Source organism: Oncorhynchus tshawytscha, linkage group LG07 (assembly GCF_018296145.1).
Source record: "Oncorhynchus tshawytscha isolate Ot180627B linkage group LG07, Otsh_v2.0, whole genome shotgun sequence".
Classification (NCBI taxonomy): domain Eukaryota; kingdom Metazoa; phylum Chordata; class Actinopteri; order Salmoniformes; family Salmonidae; genus Oncorhynchus; species Oncorhynchus tshawytscha.
The window spans coordinates 40,423,133-40,442,493 of NC_056435.1; the positions used below are offsets into that span (position 1 = coordinate 40,423,133).

The 19,361-nt window shown below is 40.7% G+C and overlaps 1 protein-coding gene across 1 annotated transcript; it reads left to right on the forward strand.

Moving 5' to 3' along the window:
* Positions 1 to 4,653: 4,653 nt before the first annotated feature.
* On the forward strand, positions 4,654 to 7,688 carry LOC112255480 (28S ribosomal protein S16, mitochondrial). Its single transcript, XM_024428461.2, has 3 exons — positions 4,654 to 4,811; positions 5,464 to 5,730; positions 6,838 to 7,688. Exons 1-3 carry the CDS (start codon positions 4,799 to 4,801, stop codon positions 6,957 to 6,959), a joined length of 402 nt encoding a protein of 133 aa, XP_024284229.2. The 5' UTR covers positions 4,654 to 4,798; the 3' UTR covers positions 6,960 to 7,688.
* The last annotated feature ends 11,673 nt before the right edge of the window (positions 7,689 to 19,361 follow it).

A 19,361-nucleotide genomic window follows, 5' to 3' on the forward strand; every position in this document is an offset into this window, starting at 1 on the left:
GATCCCCAACATGAGAGACAAAATGTCCCTCTGTCTGTCTCTGTTGGGTCCATGGGTTCATAGAGGATGGATGGCACCAGTGTAGCTGGACAGAGACAGCAGGCAGGGGACTAAGTCAGACTTGAGACCTCACAGTGGACTGAGACCAGACATTTCTTTATGTGGGTAGTTGATTAAACGTGTTCAAAACTGTACGCGTTCTACAAGGCTGGGAAGCTTGTTGGTGATAACATGGGATTGTTTTTAATGAGACTAATTTAAACTGCAGGTCCGGTCCATCCAGAGACAACATGTGGATTGGCATCTGAATACTTCTCAGGTAAAGTTAGTCAAATGTGTGAGGTTCCATATTTTCCTATGTTCCAAAGGAATACGTATCTATTCATGTCCTTTTCCATAAAACAAGATTTGCTTTACTGTTTCAGTTCAAGCTCCAGTAGTGCACACATGGGAGAAATCTGATTGAAAAATCGTATCGCAAACTCTAAAATGTCTTGCAAATCACACTGAAGACAATGCGGAGGTTTCAGTCAAGATGTGAAACACAAATGTTAGCAGAACAGATAATCTAATTGCGAATGGGTAAGAAGCATGCTTTGGTTATCATGTTAGGGATGGGTGTCATGGGAGAGTCTGTGAAGCTTCATCTGGCCTCCTTGGCCTCCCCTCTCCTCAATAATCCGCTTGATAAAATGAATATTTGGGACAGACATGCTGGTTAAAATGTTTCCCCAATGAATGTGTGAAACTGGCTTACTGGTACTACACGGAGTCAGTTCATCTCACCCACCTCTCTGTTTTCTGAGTGGGCATAGGCTGTTCAATCTTTCTGAGAGCTCATTGACTCATGTCTTTTCTTCAAGCCCAGTGTCTTGTTCAAACGACCGGAGGGGACCTGTAGTAAGGCTTAGCTATATCTTAGCTTGAGTATATCAGTTATGTGCATTTATGTGTTATTTGCAGCCGTTATTAGCTTTTTAAACATAATCATAATTTCTGAAGGTGGCCAACTTCTATCACAACTTCATTTCATTTAAAGACACGTCTTCAAGGGGTTCATTCTGACTCTTTCCTTGTACACTATCTGGTCATCTGAGCATCTCTAACTGAACTGTCACAGACGATTACGACAGGAACAACTCCTCTTGCTGTCCCAAAGAGCATGTGGCCCTCACGAGAGTATCAGCTACCACTGGACTCAACGTCAGTGTTCAGTTAATCATGCACTGCCGATTCACCATGCTAGATGCATTTTGCTCGCTGTCTAGCTGTGTGAAGTGTCTATTCATTTTCTGATTTTGCACAGAAAAGTGGTCAGCACAATAATGACGGTGTTTCCCTGTATATCATCTCTAGTTATTTCATGGAACTTTATGTGTGTTGGGTGTCTGGGCCATCTACAACTCCACATGACCGGGCCTGTTGGATTGCAAATCAACTGGTTAACCCAATGATCTAACCTGCATCATTTTTGGGGATATGTGCTTTAGAAGTAGACAGTTATTGAATAATATTCAAACCATTATACATGTGTGGTTGTGTATCACACAATAAATAGCCAAACTATAACATGTCCTATCCAGTCACTAGGTGTACAGATATTATATTCATGGTAAACATGTTCACATAAGCAAAACAGTTTGCTGTCAAGTTCCTGCAGATAGGACTCACAGTCATGAGCGAACATGTAACAGTACAGGACTCCTTGTTCTGTGTTAAATCAAATGTATTTATAAAGCCCTTCTTACATCAGCTGATATCTCAAAGTGCTGTACAGAAACCCAGCCTAAAACCCCAAACAGCAAGAAATGCAGGTGTAGAAGCACGGTGGCTAGGAAAAACTCCCTAGAAAGGCCAGAACCTAGGAAGAAACCTAGAGAGGAACCAGGCTATGAGGGGTGGCCAGTCGTCTTCTGGCTGTGCCGGGTGGAGATTATAACAGAACATGGCCAAGATGTTCAAATGTTCATAAATGACCAACAGGGTCAAATAATAATAATCACAGTGGTTGTCGCGGGTGCAACAGTTCAGCACCTCAGGAGTAAATGTCAGTTGGCTTTTCATAGCCGATCACATTCAGAGTATCTCTACCGCTCCTGCTGTCTCTAGAAAGTTGAAAACAGCAGGTCTGGGACAGGTAGCACGTCCGGTGAACAGGTCAGGGTTCCATAGCCATAGGCAGAACAGTTGAAACTGAAGCAGCAGCACGGCCAGGTGGATTGGGGACAGCAAGAAGTCATTAGGTAAGGTAGTCCTGAGGCATGGTCCTAGTGCTCAGGTCCTCCAAGAGAAGAGAGAAAGAAAAGAAAGAAAGAGAAGAGAGAGAGAGAGAGAGAGAGAGAGAGAGAGAGAGAGAGAGAGAGAGAGAGAGAGAGAGAGAGAAAGAAAGAAAGAAAGAAAGAATTAGAGAGAGCACACTTAAATTCACACAGGACACCGGATAAGACAGAAGAAGTACTCCAGATATAACAAACCCTGTCCCTGACTGACCTGACACATAAACTACTGCAGCATAAATACTGGAGGCTGAGACAGGAGGGGTCAGGAGACACTGTGGCCCCATCCGACGATACCCCCGGACAGCGTCAAACAGGCAGGATATAACCACACCCACTTTGCCAAAGCACAGCCCCACACCACTAGAGGGATATCTTCAACCACCAACTTACCATCCTGAGACAAGGCCGAGTATAGCCCACAAAGATCTCCGCCACGGCACAACTCAAGGGGGGCGCCAACCCAGACAGGAAGATCACGTCAGTGACTCAACCCACTCAAGTGACGCACCCCTCCTAGGGACGACATGGAAGAGTACCAGTAAGCCAGTGACTCAGCCCCCATAATAGGGTTAGAGGCAGAGAATCCCAGTGGAGAGAGGGGAACCTGCCAGGCAGGTTCAGAGTTGCTCTAGCGCCTTTTCCGTTCACCTTCACACTCCTGGGCCAGACTACACTCAATCATAGGACCTACTGAAGAGATGAGTCTTCAATAAAGACTTAAAGGTTGAGACGAGTCTACGTCTCTCACATGGGTAGGCAGACCATTCCATAAAAATGGAGCTATAGGAGAAAGCCCTGCCTCCAGCTGTTTGCTTAGAAATTCTATGGACAATAAGGATGCCTGCGTCTTGTGACCGTAGCGTACGTGTAGGTATGTACGGCAGGACCAAATCGGAAAGATAGGCAGGAGCAAGCCCATGTAATGCTTTGTAGGTTAGCAGTAGAACCTTGAACTCAGCCCTTGCCTTAACAGGAAGACTTATAGACTTATTATTGACTTATAGACTTGTTATAGACTTATGTGCTGTGAGAACAGATGCACTATCTGTTACCAAATATAACTATGTGTTCATTCATAGACAAAGGGCTATCAGAGTCTGACCCCTCCTCAGAGAAACCATGTGTTTGTCACACACACAGGAACAGCATCTCTCCACAACAGGAGTGTGAAATCACCATGTTCAACCAGCGAGGGAGTGGAGCTCCCAAAGGGAACAAATATCAGTGCACACGGTTTACATCATGCAAAGCACTGAACCCTCTATTCATGGGTCACTCTCAGGAAATCAATGTTTCTACTCCGCATTTGCAGTGGCTGGAGCGAGAGCTGAACTTTGTGTAATCATCTAAAGACATCTAGAGCAAGGAGAGGATCACATTGGTCTGACTTTTAACGGATGCTTTTGCAGTGGCTAATAAATACCAAATGAATGTCTGAAAAATAACTCAACATGTCACCTCAATTTGATAGCCAATATAAATATTTAAATGAAGATGATTTATTGATTTTGATACATCATTGATACAATGATGATTATTTTTCATTTATTAATAGATGAGTGTGACTGTCTATTTAAACAATCATAAGTGTTGCTAAAGTGTATAACAACTTACATGCAAAATTGTCCTCTTTTGTTGGAGATGATCAGTCCACTTAGGAGCTCTGACAGTGTAATACAGTCCACTGGCGCCATCTGCTGGACATTTACGAAACTTAAAGGAAACGCTTCAAGGATCATCTCTTCCAATGGGGTGGTAGGGTTTTGGGGTTGTTGCCGCGTTCGTGTGCTTGTCTAAACTATGAAACTCTGAAATGTACGACTTGCTAACTGGTTGAACACAGCACGTGTATAGAGCCCCACAGTGAAGTTGTCATAATACCCATATTAAAAAAACAGCTAAATGGTTCCAATCGTTTTTCCACCATTGATTTTCCCCATAGAAACTCTTAAAATAAGAGTAAGCCTATACGAAACCCAGCCCTTATTTTAAGTGTTTCTAAAATACACTATTAAAAAAATGAATGGTGGAAAAATGATTGGAACCATTTCCCCGTTTGACCGCTAGGATTTATGGGTATTATGATTTATACTGTGGTACTCTGTAACTACAAACGGTTAGCAATTCATACACTTTCTTAGTTCCAACTTGCACTTGAACGTGGCATATGTATAGCTGGATGAGTTAGCGGACAATGTAACAAAAGCGATGTGTGTGCTTCCATGGGACAGAAGTCAGCATGTTGTTGTGATTCTGGATGGCCAGTTTGCCATGTGATGAATAGCAAGTGGCTCGTTTCATCAAAAAATTCCAATCCGCACTCCGACCTGCGAGAGGCAGCAATACACAGCGTCAAGTGACAAAAAACTACACAAAGAAGAACATCACTTCCTGTTTAAAAATGGCTGCACCCATACTAATGTCACATTAGACAATAGAAGTGCTCTTTTCTGTAATGTTGAAAACGTGTTCGATCTCTTACGTATTCGTTTGACCTCTTTTGCAGGGTATACCTAAACATGGTCCATCTATGTAAGTATGATCAGGTTGCTATTTAACTAACGCTGTAAACATGGGCTAACTAGCACGTTGGGGTACGCTTATTAGCTACCCGGAAATGTCTGTACCTTTACTGTTGACGAGCCATGAGTATGGTGTATAGCAAGCTAGTAGTTATACCAATGATGTTTCTGATAAGTAATGTTTATTTCATGGAATACACAACAGATGGCTACACAATAGCTAGACATTGAGTGTTATTTGTATTATGGGATGGCCACTTGCTAATGAGTTATTGTCCAGACATGAAATACTGTTGGGTGTGTGGTGTTCCCATTTATTGCAGATATTGTTAAAAGAGAGTTCCACCATGTTAAATAACCGTTACTGTGGGTGGCGATCCAGATTCAAGTATTTTGCAGATAGCATAGTGTTATTGGAGCGGTTGTGATGTGTAAGCAGTGTGAATCCCTAATTTACCTGGCTAAACACCTGATAACCTTTGACCTAGCTTTGCACCTGCCAAAACAGGTGCATAGCTGTGGTCACAACTAATTGCTTACTCTTTGACAGAAAAAATCCTACTTCAAATGCTGTTCTATTTTTCAGCCAATTTAATTGCATATAAATGTCACTTTTTAACAAAACAATACAATGCTGATTTCTGTTGTTGTTATCCTTACAGCATCCTTCCTACTGAAGACGTACCATGGAGGACACATTGTCATCAGATTGGCAATGGCTGGCCACAAACAGTCTAACAGACCTTTCTACCGCATTGTGGCAGCTTACAACAAGCGAGCACGAGACAGTAAATACATAGAACAGCTAGGCTCTTATGACCCCCTGCCAAACATCTACAATGAGAAACTGGTCAGCATCAACTCTGGCAGGATCAAGTACTGGATGGGCTGTGGTGCACATTCAACGAAGCCTGTGGCCAAACTTCTAGGTGTGTACCCTCTACCCTCACCATGACAACACACACTTTACAAGTTTATTGAAATGACCAGTGTAAGGCCTACTTCATGGAAAAGACACTAAATCACAGGTTCATATACTAAACTAACTACTGGCCAGAGTGACCTTTACTATACAACAAAAATATAAACGCAACTGTTTTTACAATTTTATTGAGTTACATTTTATGTAAGGAAATTCGTCACTTGAAATAAATTCATAGATGGGTTTCACATGACTGGGAAACATAAGGTAATGGTGGCGGTTGAATGGCATGACAATTTATTTTTTTATTTAACTAGGCAAGTCAGTTAAGGACAAATTCTTATTTTCAATGACTGCCTAGGAACAGTGGGTTGTTAACTGCCTTGGCCAGGGGCAGAACGACACAGTTTTACCTTGTCAGCTTGGGGATTCAATCTTGCAACCTTTCGGTTACCAGTCCAACGCTTTAACCACTAGGCTACCTGCCGCCCCATTTGGGCCTAAGGATCTCGTCACGGTATCTCTGTGCATTCAAAATGCCATTTTGTTCTTTATCCGTAGCTTATGCCTGCCCATATCATAAACCGACCGCCACCATGGGGCACTCTGTTCACAACAACAAACCACTCACCCACATAACGCCATACACATGGTCTGCGGTTGTGAGGCCGGTTAGATGTACTGCCAAATTCTCTAAAATGACATTGGAGGCGGCTTATGGCATATAAATGAACATTAAATTCTCTGGCAACAGCTCTGGTGGACATTCCTGCAGTCAGAATGCCAATTGCACGCTCCCTCAACTTGAGACATCTGTGGTATTGTGTTGTGTGACAAAACTGCACATTTTAGAGTGACCTTTTCTGGTCCCCAGCACAAGGGGCACCTGTGTAATGATGATGATGCTGTTAAGCAACATTTTAAGAGAAAGAAGCTTTTTGTGCAAATGCAACATTTCTGGGAACTTTGATTTTAGCTCATGAGGGACCAACACCAACACTTTGTTCAGTGTAGTATACTTTTAAATGTAATCAATACTTCCAATTAAGTCTCAATGCTACCTGGGAATCTATGTGGTCTAAGACACTGTCAACCCTCTCATGTCTTCCTGTAGGACTGGCTGGGTTCTTCCCCCTGCATCCCATGACTGTGACAGAAACAGAGTTTCACAGGGCCCTGGCAGAACTAGCAGAGGAAGCAGCTCCAGAGGATGGAGTTAAGCAGCAGCAACTATGATAGCTGGAGCATGGGGGACTGTCAAGCATAGCAGGGTGTGGTTACTGTACACGAAGGACAGCTAGAAATGCCATTCTCCTCCCAAAAGGTTAACTGTTTCCAGTGAAAGCCTTTGTGAACTATGAATATTCATAAGCAGTGCTTAACAGAACAACTTATGAAGGCTTCATATAGCATACATAAAGTCGTCATAAGCACCACATAAAGTCTTCAGATATAATTTAAGTCTATGTCATACTCTATAAATTATGTATAAAAGGATGTCATAACCAGGATGATGAAACTAATGTGGATGTATTTTGCATAGAGGCCCCTGTGGGACAGTCATTTAACCTTTTGAGGTCCCATTTTAAACGAAAGAATAACGTATGTCGTACATAAAGTCTTCATATATATTCTAAGTGTATGTCATACACTATAAAGGATGTCATAACCAGGCACAATGTAGGGTGAATTGCCAAATGTCACATACCTCATTGTGTATGTTTATGCACCATTTATAGAGCATGACATAGAGGATTTGTGAAGAATTTATGTTGTGCATATGAAACATTTATGTATGCTATATAAGTTGTACTGTATTTAAAATGTGACCCTGTTGGATGGTGGACGCAATATTTAAGTCTGTCAAACATAGGAGAGTAATGACATACAGTGCCTTAAAGTATTCATACCCCTGGACTTACTCAACATTTTGTGTTAATCTGAATAAAAAATGAATTAAATAGATGTTTTCCTCACCTATCTACACACAATACCCCATAATGACAAAGTGTAAACATGTTTTTAGATTTTATTTTTTACAAATTACACTGAACAAAAATATAAATGCAACAAGATTTTAAAAGTTAGTTTATTTTAAAGGAAATCAGTCAATTGAAATAAATGCATTAGGCCCTAGCTTATGGATTTCTCATGACTGAGAATAGAGATATTAATCTGTTGGTCCTTTGCATATAGTTGATCAGAGGCTGTTGATTGTGGCTTGTGGAATGTTGTCCCACTCCTCTTCAATGGCTGTGCGAAATTGCTGGATAGTGGTGGGAACTGGAACACGCTGTCATACACGTCAATCCAAAGCATCCCAAACATGCTCAATGGGTGACATGTCAGGTAAGTATGCAGGCCATGGAGGAACTGGGACATTTTCAGCTTCTAGGAATTGTGTACAGTTCCATGTGACATGGGGCTGTGCATTATGCTGAAATGTGATGCCGGCGGATGAAGGGCACAACAATGGGCCTCAGCTCTCAGGATCTCATCATGGTATCTCTGCATTCAAATTTCCATCAATAAAATGCAATTGTGTTCGTTGTCCATAGCTTATGCCTGCCCATACTATAACCCTACCGCCACCATGGGGCTCTCTGTTCACAACGTTGACCGTTGCAAACTGCTCTCCCCACGACGCCATACACGCTGCCGCCTGCCCAGTACAGGTGAAACCGGGATTCATCTGTGAAAGAACACCTTTCTCCAGAGTTTTTGCTACATTAAGGCTTAATCATTCAGTTAATTGAGCATTTCTTACCATTCTCATATCTCCATTGTGTCAGTTAATGCAAGATATTTAGGAAATGGAGTGAGATATTCAGGGGTATTGGGAGGGTTTTAGTGATAGACACTGCTGGGTTCAGTTATGGTTCTAACATTGAGTGGAGATGTGTCCTGTTGTGTCCTAACCTGTCAGGGTGTGAAGGGATTCTTTATTTCAATTGTTGTGATACATTTTGCAGGGTTATTGTGGAATGGAAATCTGAAGGGTTTGGTAATTTTATATATAATTTTATTCAGAAATTGATATGTTTACAGTTTTTTTTCTGAAATATCTGGTTTACAACTATTTAGTTGGCAGCTGAATAGTCATTTTATAACTATCATAAATTAATTTGATGGGTGCTAATGAACCAAATAAGTTAATTAAATGTGTTGATTTTTTTTACAGAGGAATAAAGTTGACATTGCTCTATTGAAAGAGGGTGATGTCTGGAGACTTCAAAACAAATACTACAAACTGGCAGCTGCTTTCAGCTTCATATCTAAATCTAAAGGGGTGCTTACTCTTATTCGTTACTCTTATTTCTTTTAGGGTTTTTTTCTTAAAACTGCATTGTTGGTTAAGGGTTTGTATGTAAGCCTTTCACTGTAAGGCCTGATGTATTTGGAGAATGTGACAAATCAAATTTGATTAGATTTTTATTCTACATAAACACAGTCTACCACTTACAATTGAAAACAGTGGAAATGATAAACAGGGCAGATCTACTTACACATTTTCCAATTTGTATCTTTTTAGGCTCCAAATTCATATGACAAAGCTTTTCTCAGTACTGCAACCAGAAGCCTGCTACATTTACCAGATTATACACTGATTATTGGAACTGACATGAATGCCATTATTGATTCTAAGATAGGTAGATGTAGACCTTCTCATAGCTCATCACAAGTGAATGCTTCCAATGCACTTAAACAATTTCTTCAAGATCTTCATCTTAATGACTGTTGGACAAGTTATAATCCCACAACTAAGGACTATACATGCTTTTCTGATAGATTGAAACTTTGTTGAGAATTGATGACATTTTAACATCTACTGATATTACAGGTAACATGTAACCTCTAAAAACATTACTGGCCATTCTATCTGATCATAATCTAATTCTTTGTAAATGTCAAATCTTCCCAATGAAAAAGCTTTCACTGAGATGGAGGTTTAATAATAATTTACTACACAACTCTGACTTCATCTTTCAGTTAAAATCCAACTTCAGATATATATATTTTAAAAATGACTACTCAGTGTAGGAATCAACTATGGTATACTATGGTTTTCTTCTCATTTACAGAAATTACTTCAGAAGACCAGTGAATTGTAAAATCATTGTAAAATGGAAGACTCTTAAAAACAACTATTCAACAAAGAGAGAAATTGAGATTAAAACAAGTAGACTGGAACTTAATGACTTGTGACGTAGAGCAGAATTCATTATGCAGAGGATGTGACAAAAATACTGTTTTCAAGGGAGTAGGCCTAGCCAATTACTGGAGCTGCAGCCTAAACATGCTGAAACATCATCAATACAGCTAATCAGATCCCCTACTAAAGGACGAATATCTGATCCTACAGAAATAAATACGCTTTTAGAGCAGATTATTCAGATTTATACAGTTCCTCACATTACTTTGATACTTCTGTTTGTCGGCAGTTCCTGGAAAACCTTACGCTGCCCAAACTCTGTCAAGAAGAAACAGTTTTATTAGAGGAACCTCCCACTTATCTGAAATGAAAGCTGCTCTTTTAAATATCAAGAAAGACAAAGCGCATGTTATTGATGGAATACCTCCTGAATTTATGGGTTGAGCTAGGAGCAGTTATTCTTGAATCGCTTAACATTGCTAATGAAAAAGGACAATTCCACAGAGACATCAATACAGCTATCATATCCCTAATGTCTAAGAAAGGAAAATACCTCACAAATTCTGAAAAGTTTGGGCTGATCAGTTTAATCGGAACAGAAATGAAGATATATGCCAAAGCTCTCGCCATGTGCCTAGAGAAAGCTCATACATCCTGACCAAACAGGGTTTATTAAGAGTCGTCAGGGAGCCGATAACATGCGCCGCCTGTTTCATTTGGTTGCTGAGGCTTCCAATCTTGATACCCTGTGTGCTGTGTTATCATTAGATGCAGAAAAACCCTTTGACTGCTTAGAGTGGGAATATTTATGGCTTGTTCAGTTTTGGGGCTAGATCTATACATATGATTCGCACCATGAATGTGAATCCTTCTTCTATTATATCTACAGGCACTACCCATTCTAATCCATTTATCATACAACAAGGATGTAAACAAGGCTGTCCCACCTCCCCTATGCTATTTGCTCTCTCCCTTGAACCACTGGCACAAAGCATACGTCAAAGTGAGGCTTCCTCACATATCAAACAAACTGAACAAGCAATTTCTCTGTATGCAGATGACATTCTGCTCTGTCGCACAAGCTCAGAAATCCCTCCAGCCAATAATGTCTATTTTCACAGCATTTAGCTCATGATCTGGTTACCTTTTTGCTCTTTGTGCTGTTGTCTGTGCCCAATAATGTTTGTACCATGTTTTGAACTGCTACCATGTGTTGCTATGTTGTTGTCTTAGGTCTCTCTTTATGTAGCGTTGTGTCTTTCTTGACGTGATGTGTATTTTGTCCTATATTATTATTATTCTTTTTAATCCCAGGCCCCGTCCCCGCAGGAGGCCTTTTGGTAGGCCGTCATTTAAAATGTGTTTTTAAACAGACTTGTATAGTTAAATAAAGAAAATAAAAAGTAAGTGTAAAGTGTGTGGAGATTCCCTGCAAAAATCCAACTGCAAGCTGGTGACGTATTCTGGCCACTAAATGGCGCCAAAGAGCAAGAGAATGCTCAGATGCCAATACAAAGACAAAGTGTTTGAACTGGAATTTCAAGTGATCGAACAAGATGCACCTGCAATACTTGGAAGATCAGCTTGTCTGGAAATGGGCTTAATACAGAGGATATTCAAGCTTGAACAAAAGACAGAGACCAACATTTTGAGTGAATATGAAGATGTATTTACAGGACCTGGATGTGTTCCAGGAGTTCATCACATTCAAGTAGATCCAAAAGTAACACCAGCGGTTTCCTCACCTAGAAGTGCCTGTGGCGCTAAAAGAAGAACTGGAAAAGGAACGGAATGATTGTCACCAAGCTGTTTACCCATTCAGGAGGCTCAGTTTGCTTTGACGACGACATCCATCTTTTTCATGCCAAACAAAATACAGGTATGCATGGACCCACAGGATTTAAACAAAACCAGAGGGAACATTATCCTTCACATACCATTGAAGAGGTAGTTGCTGAAATTCCTAACGCTAAGGTATTTTCAACTGTTGATGCAAACCAAGGATTCTGGCAAATTCAACTGGTTGAAGAGAGCTCCCGACTACACATTAAATACGCCGTTTGGGAGGTATTCATTCAAGAGACTGCCGTTCGGAATTGTGTCCACTCCACAGGTGTTCCAGAGGTGCCTCGCCCAGCATTTGAAAGGTCTGGAAGGTGTCATGAACATCATGGATTACATTCTTGTCTTGGGTGATGACACAGAGCAGCACAACCGGAGACTGAGACAACTACTAGACAGACAGAAGCATCAACTTGAAACTGAATAAGGACAAGTGAAAAATCAGAATGACAGAAATCCGCTACATTGGACATGTGTTAAGAAAAGAAGGCCTGAAACCAGACTCCAAAAAGGTCAGAGCAATACAAGAAATGCCAGAGGACAAAGAAGAGCTTCAGAGGTTTATGGGAATATTGCAGTATCTAGCGAAGTTCATCCTAAATCTCTCAGATGTCAGCGCACCACTGAAGCAACTGCTGGAAGAAGACATCCAGTAGCACTGGGAGTCTGTACAGAAACAGAGATTCAAAAGCTTGAAAACACTTGAAAGCAATGCACCAGTGTTAAAGTACTCCGATGTGAGAAAAAAAACTGAGATTATCTGTGGATGCAAACTCAGAAGGCTTGGGAGGTGTGATCCTGCTAGATGATCAGCCAATCGCATATGGGTCAAGGTCCCTCACAGACTGGCGATAGTGTACGGCTGTGAGAAGATTAATCAATACTGTTATGGAAAACAGATCCAGCTGAAGTCAGACCACAAGCCCTTGGAAGTCGCTCCAGAAAGCACCAGACAGACTGCAGAGAAACAGTCTACACGTGACATACAAACCAGGAAAGGAGATGCACATTGAGTCGAACATACCTGGAGGAACAGAAAGAAATTGCTGGATGGTGAGCTGAATGTAAACTTCATCGCTCATCAACTTCCTTTTTCAGAAGAGAAACTGCAGCAATTCAAAACAGCAACAACAGAAGATGAAGAGTTAAGACTGGTCACAGAAACAGTTAAAGGATGGCCAGTGTCAGGGATTTCCTCCTCTGCTTCCGAAGAGGAGAGGCGAAAAGGATCAGAGGACCAATATGCGGCGTGGTAAGTGTCCATGGTTCTTTTAATACGTAAACGTACACATGAACAACTGATTACAAAAACGTGTGAAATCCTAAACAGTCCTATCTGGTGCAAAACACAGAGACAGGAACAATCACCCACAAACACACAGTGACACCCAGGCTACCTAAGTATGATTCTCAATCAGAGACAACTAATGACACCTGCCTCTGATTGAGAACCATACTAGGCCGAAACATAGAAATACCCAAATCATAGAAAAACAAACATAGACTGCCCACCCAACTCACGCCCTGACCATACTAAATAATGACAAAACAAAGGAAATAAAGGTCAGAACGTGACAGCCAGACACAAGAAGAAAAGTTGCAAATAAAATACAGCACTACTGGACCATCAGAGAGGACTTGACATACTGAAATGGACTACTGTTCAAAAGTTCAAAAGTTGTAATTCCTCAGAAAATGAGAGAAGAAATTATGATCTGGCCAGGCATGGCTAAACATATTGAATATGTAGCAAAATGTGCAGTCTGTAACACACACAAAAACAACAGACAAAGAGAGACCCTCATTTCTCATCCAATCCCAGAGAGAGCTTGGGCCAGAGTTGGAGTGGACCTCTTCCATTACAATGATGCAGAATATCTAACACGTGTGGATTATCAAATCAAATCAAATGTATTTCTAAAGCCCTTCTTACATCAGCTGATATCTCAAAGTGCTGTACAGAAACCTAGCCTAAAACCCCATTGAGCAAGTAATGCAGGTGTAGAAGCACGGTACTTTAACACTGGTGCATTGCTTTTAGAAAAAACTCCCTAGAAAGGCATAAACCTAGGAAGAAACCTAGAGAGGAACCAGGCTATGAGGGGTGGCCAGTCCTCTTCTGGCTGTGCCGGGTGGAGATTATAACAGAACATGGTCCTAGAACATGGCTCCTAGGAAGTGCACCAGAGCACCATGGAAGAGCACCAGTAAGCCAGTGACTCAGCCCCTGTAATAGGGTTAGAGGCAGAGAATTCCAGTGGAGAGAGGGGAACCGTCCAGGCAGAGACAGCAAGGGCGGTTCATTGCTCCAGAGCCTTTCCGTTCACCTTCACACTCCTGGGCCAGACTACACTCAATCATATGACCCACTGAAGAGACGAGTCTTCAGACGAGTCTTCAGTAAAGACTTAAAGATTACTACTCAAAATACCCAGAAATAACCATAGCTCAGTGGGACAACAAACAAACATCATTACAGCACTAAAGTCAATCTTCGCCAAGCATGGGTGACCAACGTTTTGTGCTCTGACAATGGAAGACAGCTGGTGAGTCAAGAAATGCCAGACTTTGCTACCAGCTTGGAGTTCAAATATGTCACGTTGAGCACTGGATTTCCACAGTAAAACGGCCAAGTTGAGAAAGCAGTTCAGACTGAAGAACCTGTTGAAAAAAGACAGCAACGGAGATCCTGACATAGCTCTCCTTGAGTACAGAAACACACCGCTGGATGGAGCAGGTCTCTCTCCTGTACAGCTACTAATGGGCTAGGAGACAGAAGACAAAGATTCTCAAATCAAAGAGACTGTTAAAGCCATGACTCTATCAGCATGTTAGGAGCCATTTCACAAGCTGACAACAGAGACAAAAACACTACCTCGACCAAGGAACACATAAGGTTCACATAAGGAAGGAGAACGAGTTAGGATATGGCAGCCACCTATTGTACTTGGAAAACATGGCCAGCGAAGGTCATACATAGTGTCATGTCTGTGACTATCATTAAATGTGAAGACTGTTATTTTATCAAATCAATTCTCTATGTGTAATTATTATTACATGATTAAACTAATCGTGTAAACTTTAATTAACTAGGAAGTCGGGGCACCACGGGAAAATGTTTATAGAGTCTCTATTTCCCGAATCAACACTCCAGATATTTTCATATCTTATCAAAACAGTCGCTTATTAATGAATTGTACCTCATCAGTTCTCATTACTGAGAGTCACAAACCTTTGGAAATCTGCACGAACCCTAGCATAAATTATGAATCAGCAATATACAAATTGGGCTTAATTACTTATTTACTATCTAACTAATTAAATCACAGAAATACATGAACCCCCATGTATGAACTAATTGTGTGTGTTATTACATGATACAAAGAAAAAGTCGCTAGTGGACGAACCCGAAATGAAGGCTTGGTAGACAGAGGAAAGGGGGTGTGGAGCTCCAGAGCAGGAAACTCATAGCTGATAACTTCACTCATAGAAATTGCTAATACCTTACATGAACGACCGCTCATTCGAAAATAAATTGCAATTGACATATTTACGAGTGTATGTCTTGTTGTTTCTCTCTGTGGTCGCCGGTCCATCTGCTGGAGAGTCAATCGACAGAAAGTCTCTGGTTGTGTTCATAATGGATACGTTAGGCGTACCCATGGTTGTCGCATAGAATGGAGGTTTTGGCGGTTGTCAGTATTTTTGTACTAGGCTTCTGAAGGGGTTAAACCAAGGCCTCAAACCTTTTAAAAGGTTAATAAATTGTGTTATTATAAACTGTAAGGTGTCCTCTTTAGGAAACCTCTGTGTGTGTTAGCACACAGAGTGTCTGATGTGCCCTTAAGACACTATCAGAAGGCGGAAACCGCCTACGCTCATACTCCTCCTGTCTGGGCCCCACCGTGCCTGTCTGAGGTTCTGAGAATATGACTGGTGTTCTGCCGCAGGCTGCCGCAGGCCTGATGAAAACAGCCCCATGTCAGAAGATGCTTAGACTTGTTCACCTTGTTATGACCCTATACTTGTGATGAAAGGTCAAACCTACTTCTGAGCTTTTAATTGCTGACAAGACGGTTGCTGAAATCAGGGGGAGGTTAGATTTATTAAAATGTTGTTGCCAGGGAAAGTCACGCAAGGAGGACTTGGGGAGGCTATATAAGTTGCAGGATGTCTTAGACACTTTGCATAACCTGGGGAGAGCTGTCATATACTGTACTCTGTACCAACTTCTGCCTACAATTGTATTACTGAAGGAGAATTTTAATACTTAAACAAAGAGTCTGTGTTTCCTTTCTACTACCAATATATATACGTTTGCTAATTATATAGACCTTATCATCTGTAGAAGAAATTGACCAACACTTCATACATTTCCGCTGCAGACTGGTAGTTCGACACCCTAGTTTTTAAAAACTTCTGTAGTGAATCGATAGTCTCAGAGTTGAACCATTTCCACCCGTGTAGCCAATGCTCCACGCTGTATGGTCTTGTTCTTTGGTGGAGCTTTATTGCCAACCTTTGGTTACATGTAGCTACCGCTTCATATTTTCTGGTCTTAGAAATTCAACCATTTGCAACGTTAGCTTACACCATGGTTTGCGTGGTCTGGTGTGAATTGCATCACGGGGGCTTTTATACTTTTGAGAAAAGTGGCCATCTCATGGGCATGGCTACTGACTAAGTTACCATAAAATTCACATTGTTATCTTTTCAATTTAAAAAAAACTTATTCATCCATCTTATACAACATTCAGAAGTAAACCTGATAGCCGGGAAATGGACACATTAAGAGATATAGTTCTGTGTGTTTCCTGTCCTTCATGAGATCACCAAAGGAAACACGCTCGACATGACTGACCCTTAACTGTCCACGGACCATTCCCACATTCTCAAAAATATAAATATTGTTTAATTCTCCCATTTTGGGGATTATGAGTTTCTAAAGATAAGCTCTTTGTTCTCCATAGGCTCTCTCCCGCCATACTCCATGGCAGCGAAGAGAGAGATTCTAGCAGGAATTTATGACCGTTGTAAAACCTGATGTGAGAGAGGGGGGAGCCACAATATACACTTCAAAAGGGCCACGTCGTGTACAAACACAAAATGAGAGAATCTGCAGAAGGAGCTGGACACCTGTTAAAAACACATGAAACAACACACCAAGATGCACTCAGAAACCATAGAAGACTTGCCTTTTCCTGTGGAAAGAGAACATGAAACAAGTGTCATCATGGAAGAAAACTACTCACCTGTGTGTTCTCCAGCTCCAGCAACATCAAAACAAACAGTGGGAAGCAACAAAGTAACCACTGACACACCAGTGAAATCCACTTGTTATGGAAGACCTACCAGAATGCCAAAACACTACCAGTTTTCAAAAGACTATACTGAAAAACTGAAGAAAAAAAGAGACTGAAAAAAATAATCTGTCATAGTGTTTATAATTCAAAGTTTATTGCATTGCATTGGCCACCTACTCGTCTTCTCTCTAATTCAAGACAAAAGAAGAAATTGAATTGACAATAATAACAATGTGATAACAATTGTGATGTTTATTATGTTGTGAAGAAAAAAAGCAACATTTGGATGAGGGTGGTGCTGTTACTTATTACTACATGTGATCATCTGTGCTTGTACTTGAGCCATGACATCAGATAAATGTGGTTCTTCTACCCGCATCCCTGCCCCAGTGACCTATATATTACAATAACATTTTTGCACTGATGCATTGCAAATAGTTGCACAGGACATTACTTTTTTGCCATGTAGAGGTGTAGCTAACTACTGGAACCACACACTGCTTCTTTTGAAAAAAAAAATATATATATGGGTGAAGTAGGCAAGAATGTCCTTTCTTTTTCAGCTTCAGACCTGCCTAATTTTACTCGAAAGATCCTTTTTGTGTTTAAAAGGATAAATTACACATTTTGTTAACATTTGACTACAGAGTGATATGATCTTGCAATTTGGATGTAGTGAACAACTTTTTCAGGGGTAGCTTTACTTCTTCTAGTTTGAAGTAAACGGTAGCTTGGTCAACAATATTTTAAGAGTAGCTTCTCCAACACTGGCCATTATTATAATGTTTGTATTTATTTAATCTTTATTTAACTAGGCAAGTCAGTTCATTTAGGGATAACCTCCTTTTTAAAATCTTTCGCCTGAATGACATACCCAAATCTAACTGCCTGTAGCTCAGGCCCTGAAGCAAAGATATGCATATTCTTGGTACCATTTGAAAGGAAACACTTTGAAGTTTGTGGAAATGTGAATGTAGGAGATTATAACACAATAGATCTGGTAGAAGAAAATACAAAGAAAAAACAACCAGTATTTTTCTACCACCTTCTTTGAAATACAAGAGGAAGGTCATAGTTCTAGCCATCACTCTGGTTGTAATTCCGATAGTGTCCACAAGATGGGAGCAGTGTATGTGCAAAGTTTCAGATGGATAACTTGAAGTATGAGTGAACTACAAGACTTTTAGTGTGAAGTCCCCAGGTACATTTGGGCAAATCGTGAAGGAGACATTCACATTCATATGACATTTTTTCTGTAAGAATATTGTCAAATCTGCATACTTGGACTTTGATTTAGCTTTACAAGTATTAGTAACTATATTACAAGTTCAACATTTGCAAAACAACCAGTTTTCATAACTTCATAATTTTTGTCCAAAATGAAAAGGCATGTTGTCGTACAAGGTTAGTAGCTACATTTTACGACATGTACATGGTTTCCGGATACTCCCGTAAAGCCCAGCTCATTGGCTATCTAGCTAGCTTTGGTTGACCCCGATTGGTGCTTATTTGACAGAGATACAGTTGTTAAAGTGATAGCCACCAACGTCATCGGCGTGCCATGAAGGCATTGCTTTCTGACCAAATATCGTGTCCTATAGGATATACTACACCCCGAATGATATAGTGAAGTCTTGTCAACTTCTAGGATCTCTGAGGAATACATACAAATGTGATTTGACTTGTTCAAACAATGTTTAGGGTGAGATTTTCACTTTCTTTGCAAATCGACTGTGCATATGCTATATGGACCTTAGGATATGAAAAATGATTTTATCTAACAAAATGACACTTCATGTTATCTCTGGGACCCTTTGGATGAAAATCAGAGCAAGATTTCAGAATGTAAATACACATTTCACCTTCAGAGGTGAATTTATCACCTATCGTGGTGAAAAAAGTGTTTTGTTGTTAGGAGCTCTCCTCAAACAATAGCATGGCATTTTTTCACAGTAATAGCTATTGTAAATTAGACAGTGCAGTTAAATTAACAAGAATTGAATCTTTCAGCCGATATAAGACACTTATATATACCAACATTTTCTCTAAAATCTGGGATCTTGACATAATGCACTGCATGACTTACAACTGTCCCGTTGACAGAACACCGATCCTTAATTAAGAACAAATTCTTATTTACAATGTCGGCCTACCCCAGACAAACCCTAACACGGACGACGCTGGGCCAAATGTGCGACGCCCTATGGGAATCCCATTAATGTCCAGTTGTGATACAGCCTGGAATCGAACCAGGGTCTGTAGTGACACCTCTAACACTGAGATGCAGTGCCTTAGACCGCTGCGCCACAAAACTAGGAAATAACATGTATGGAATCATGT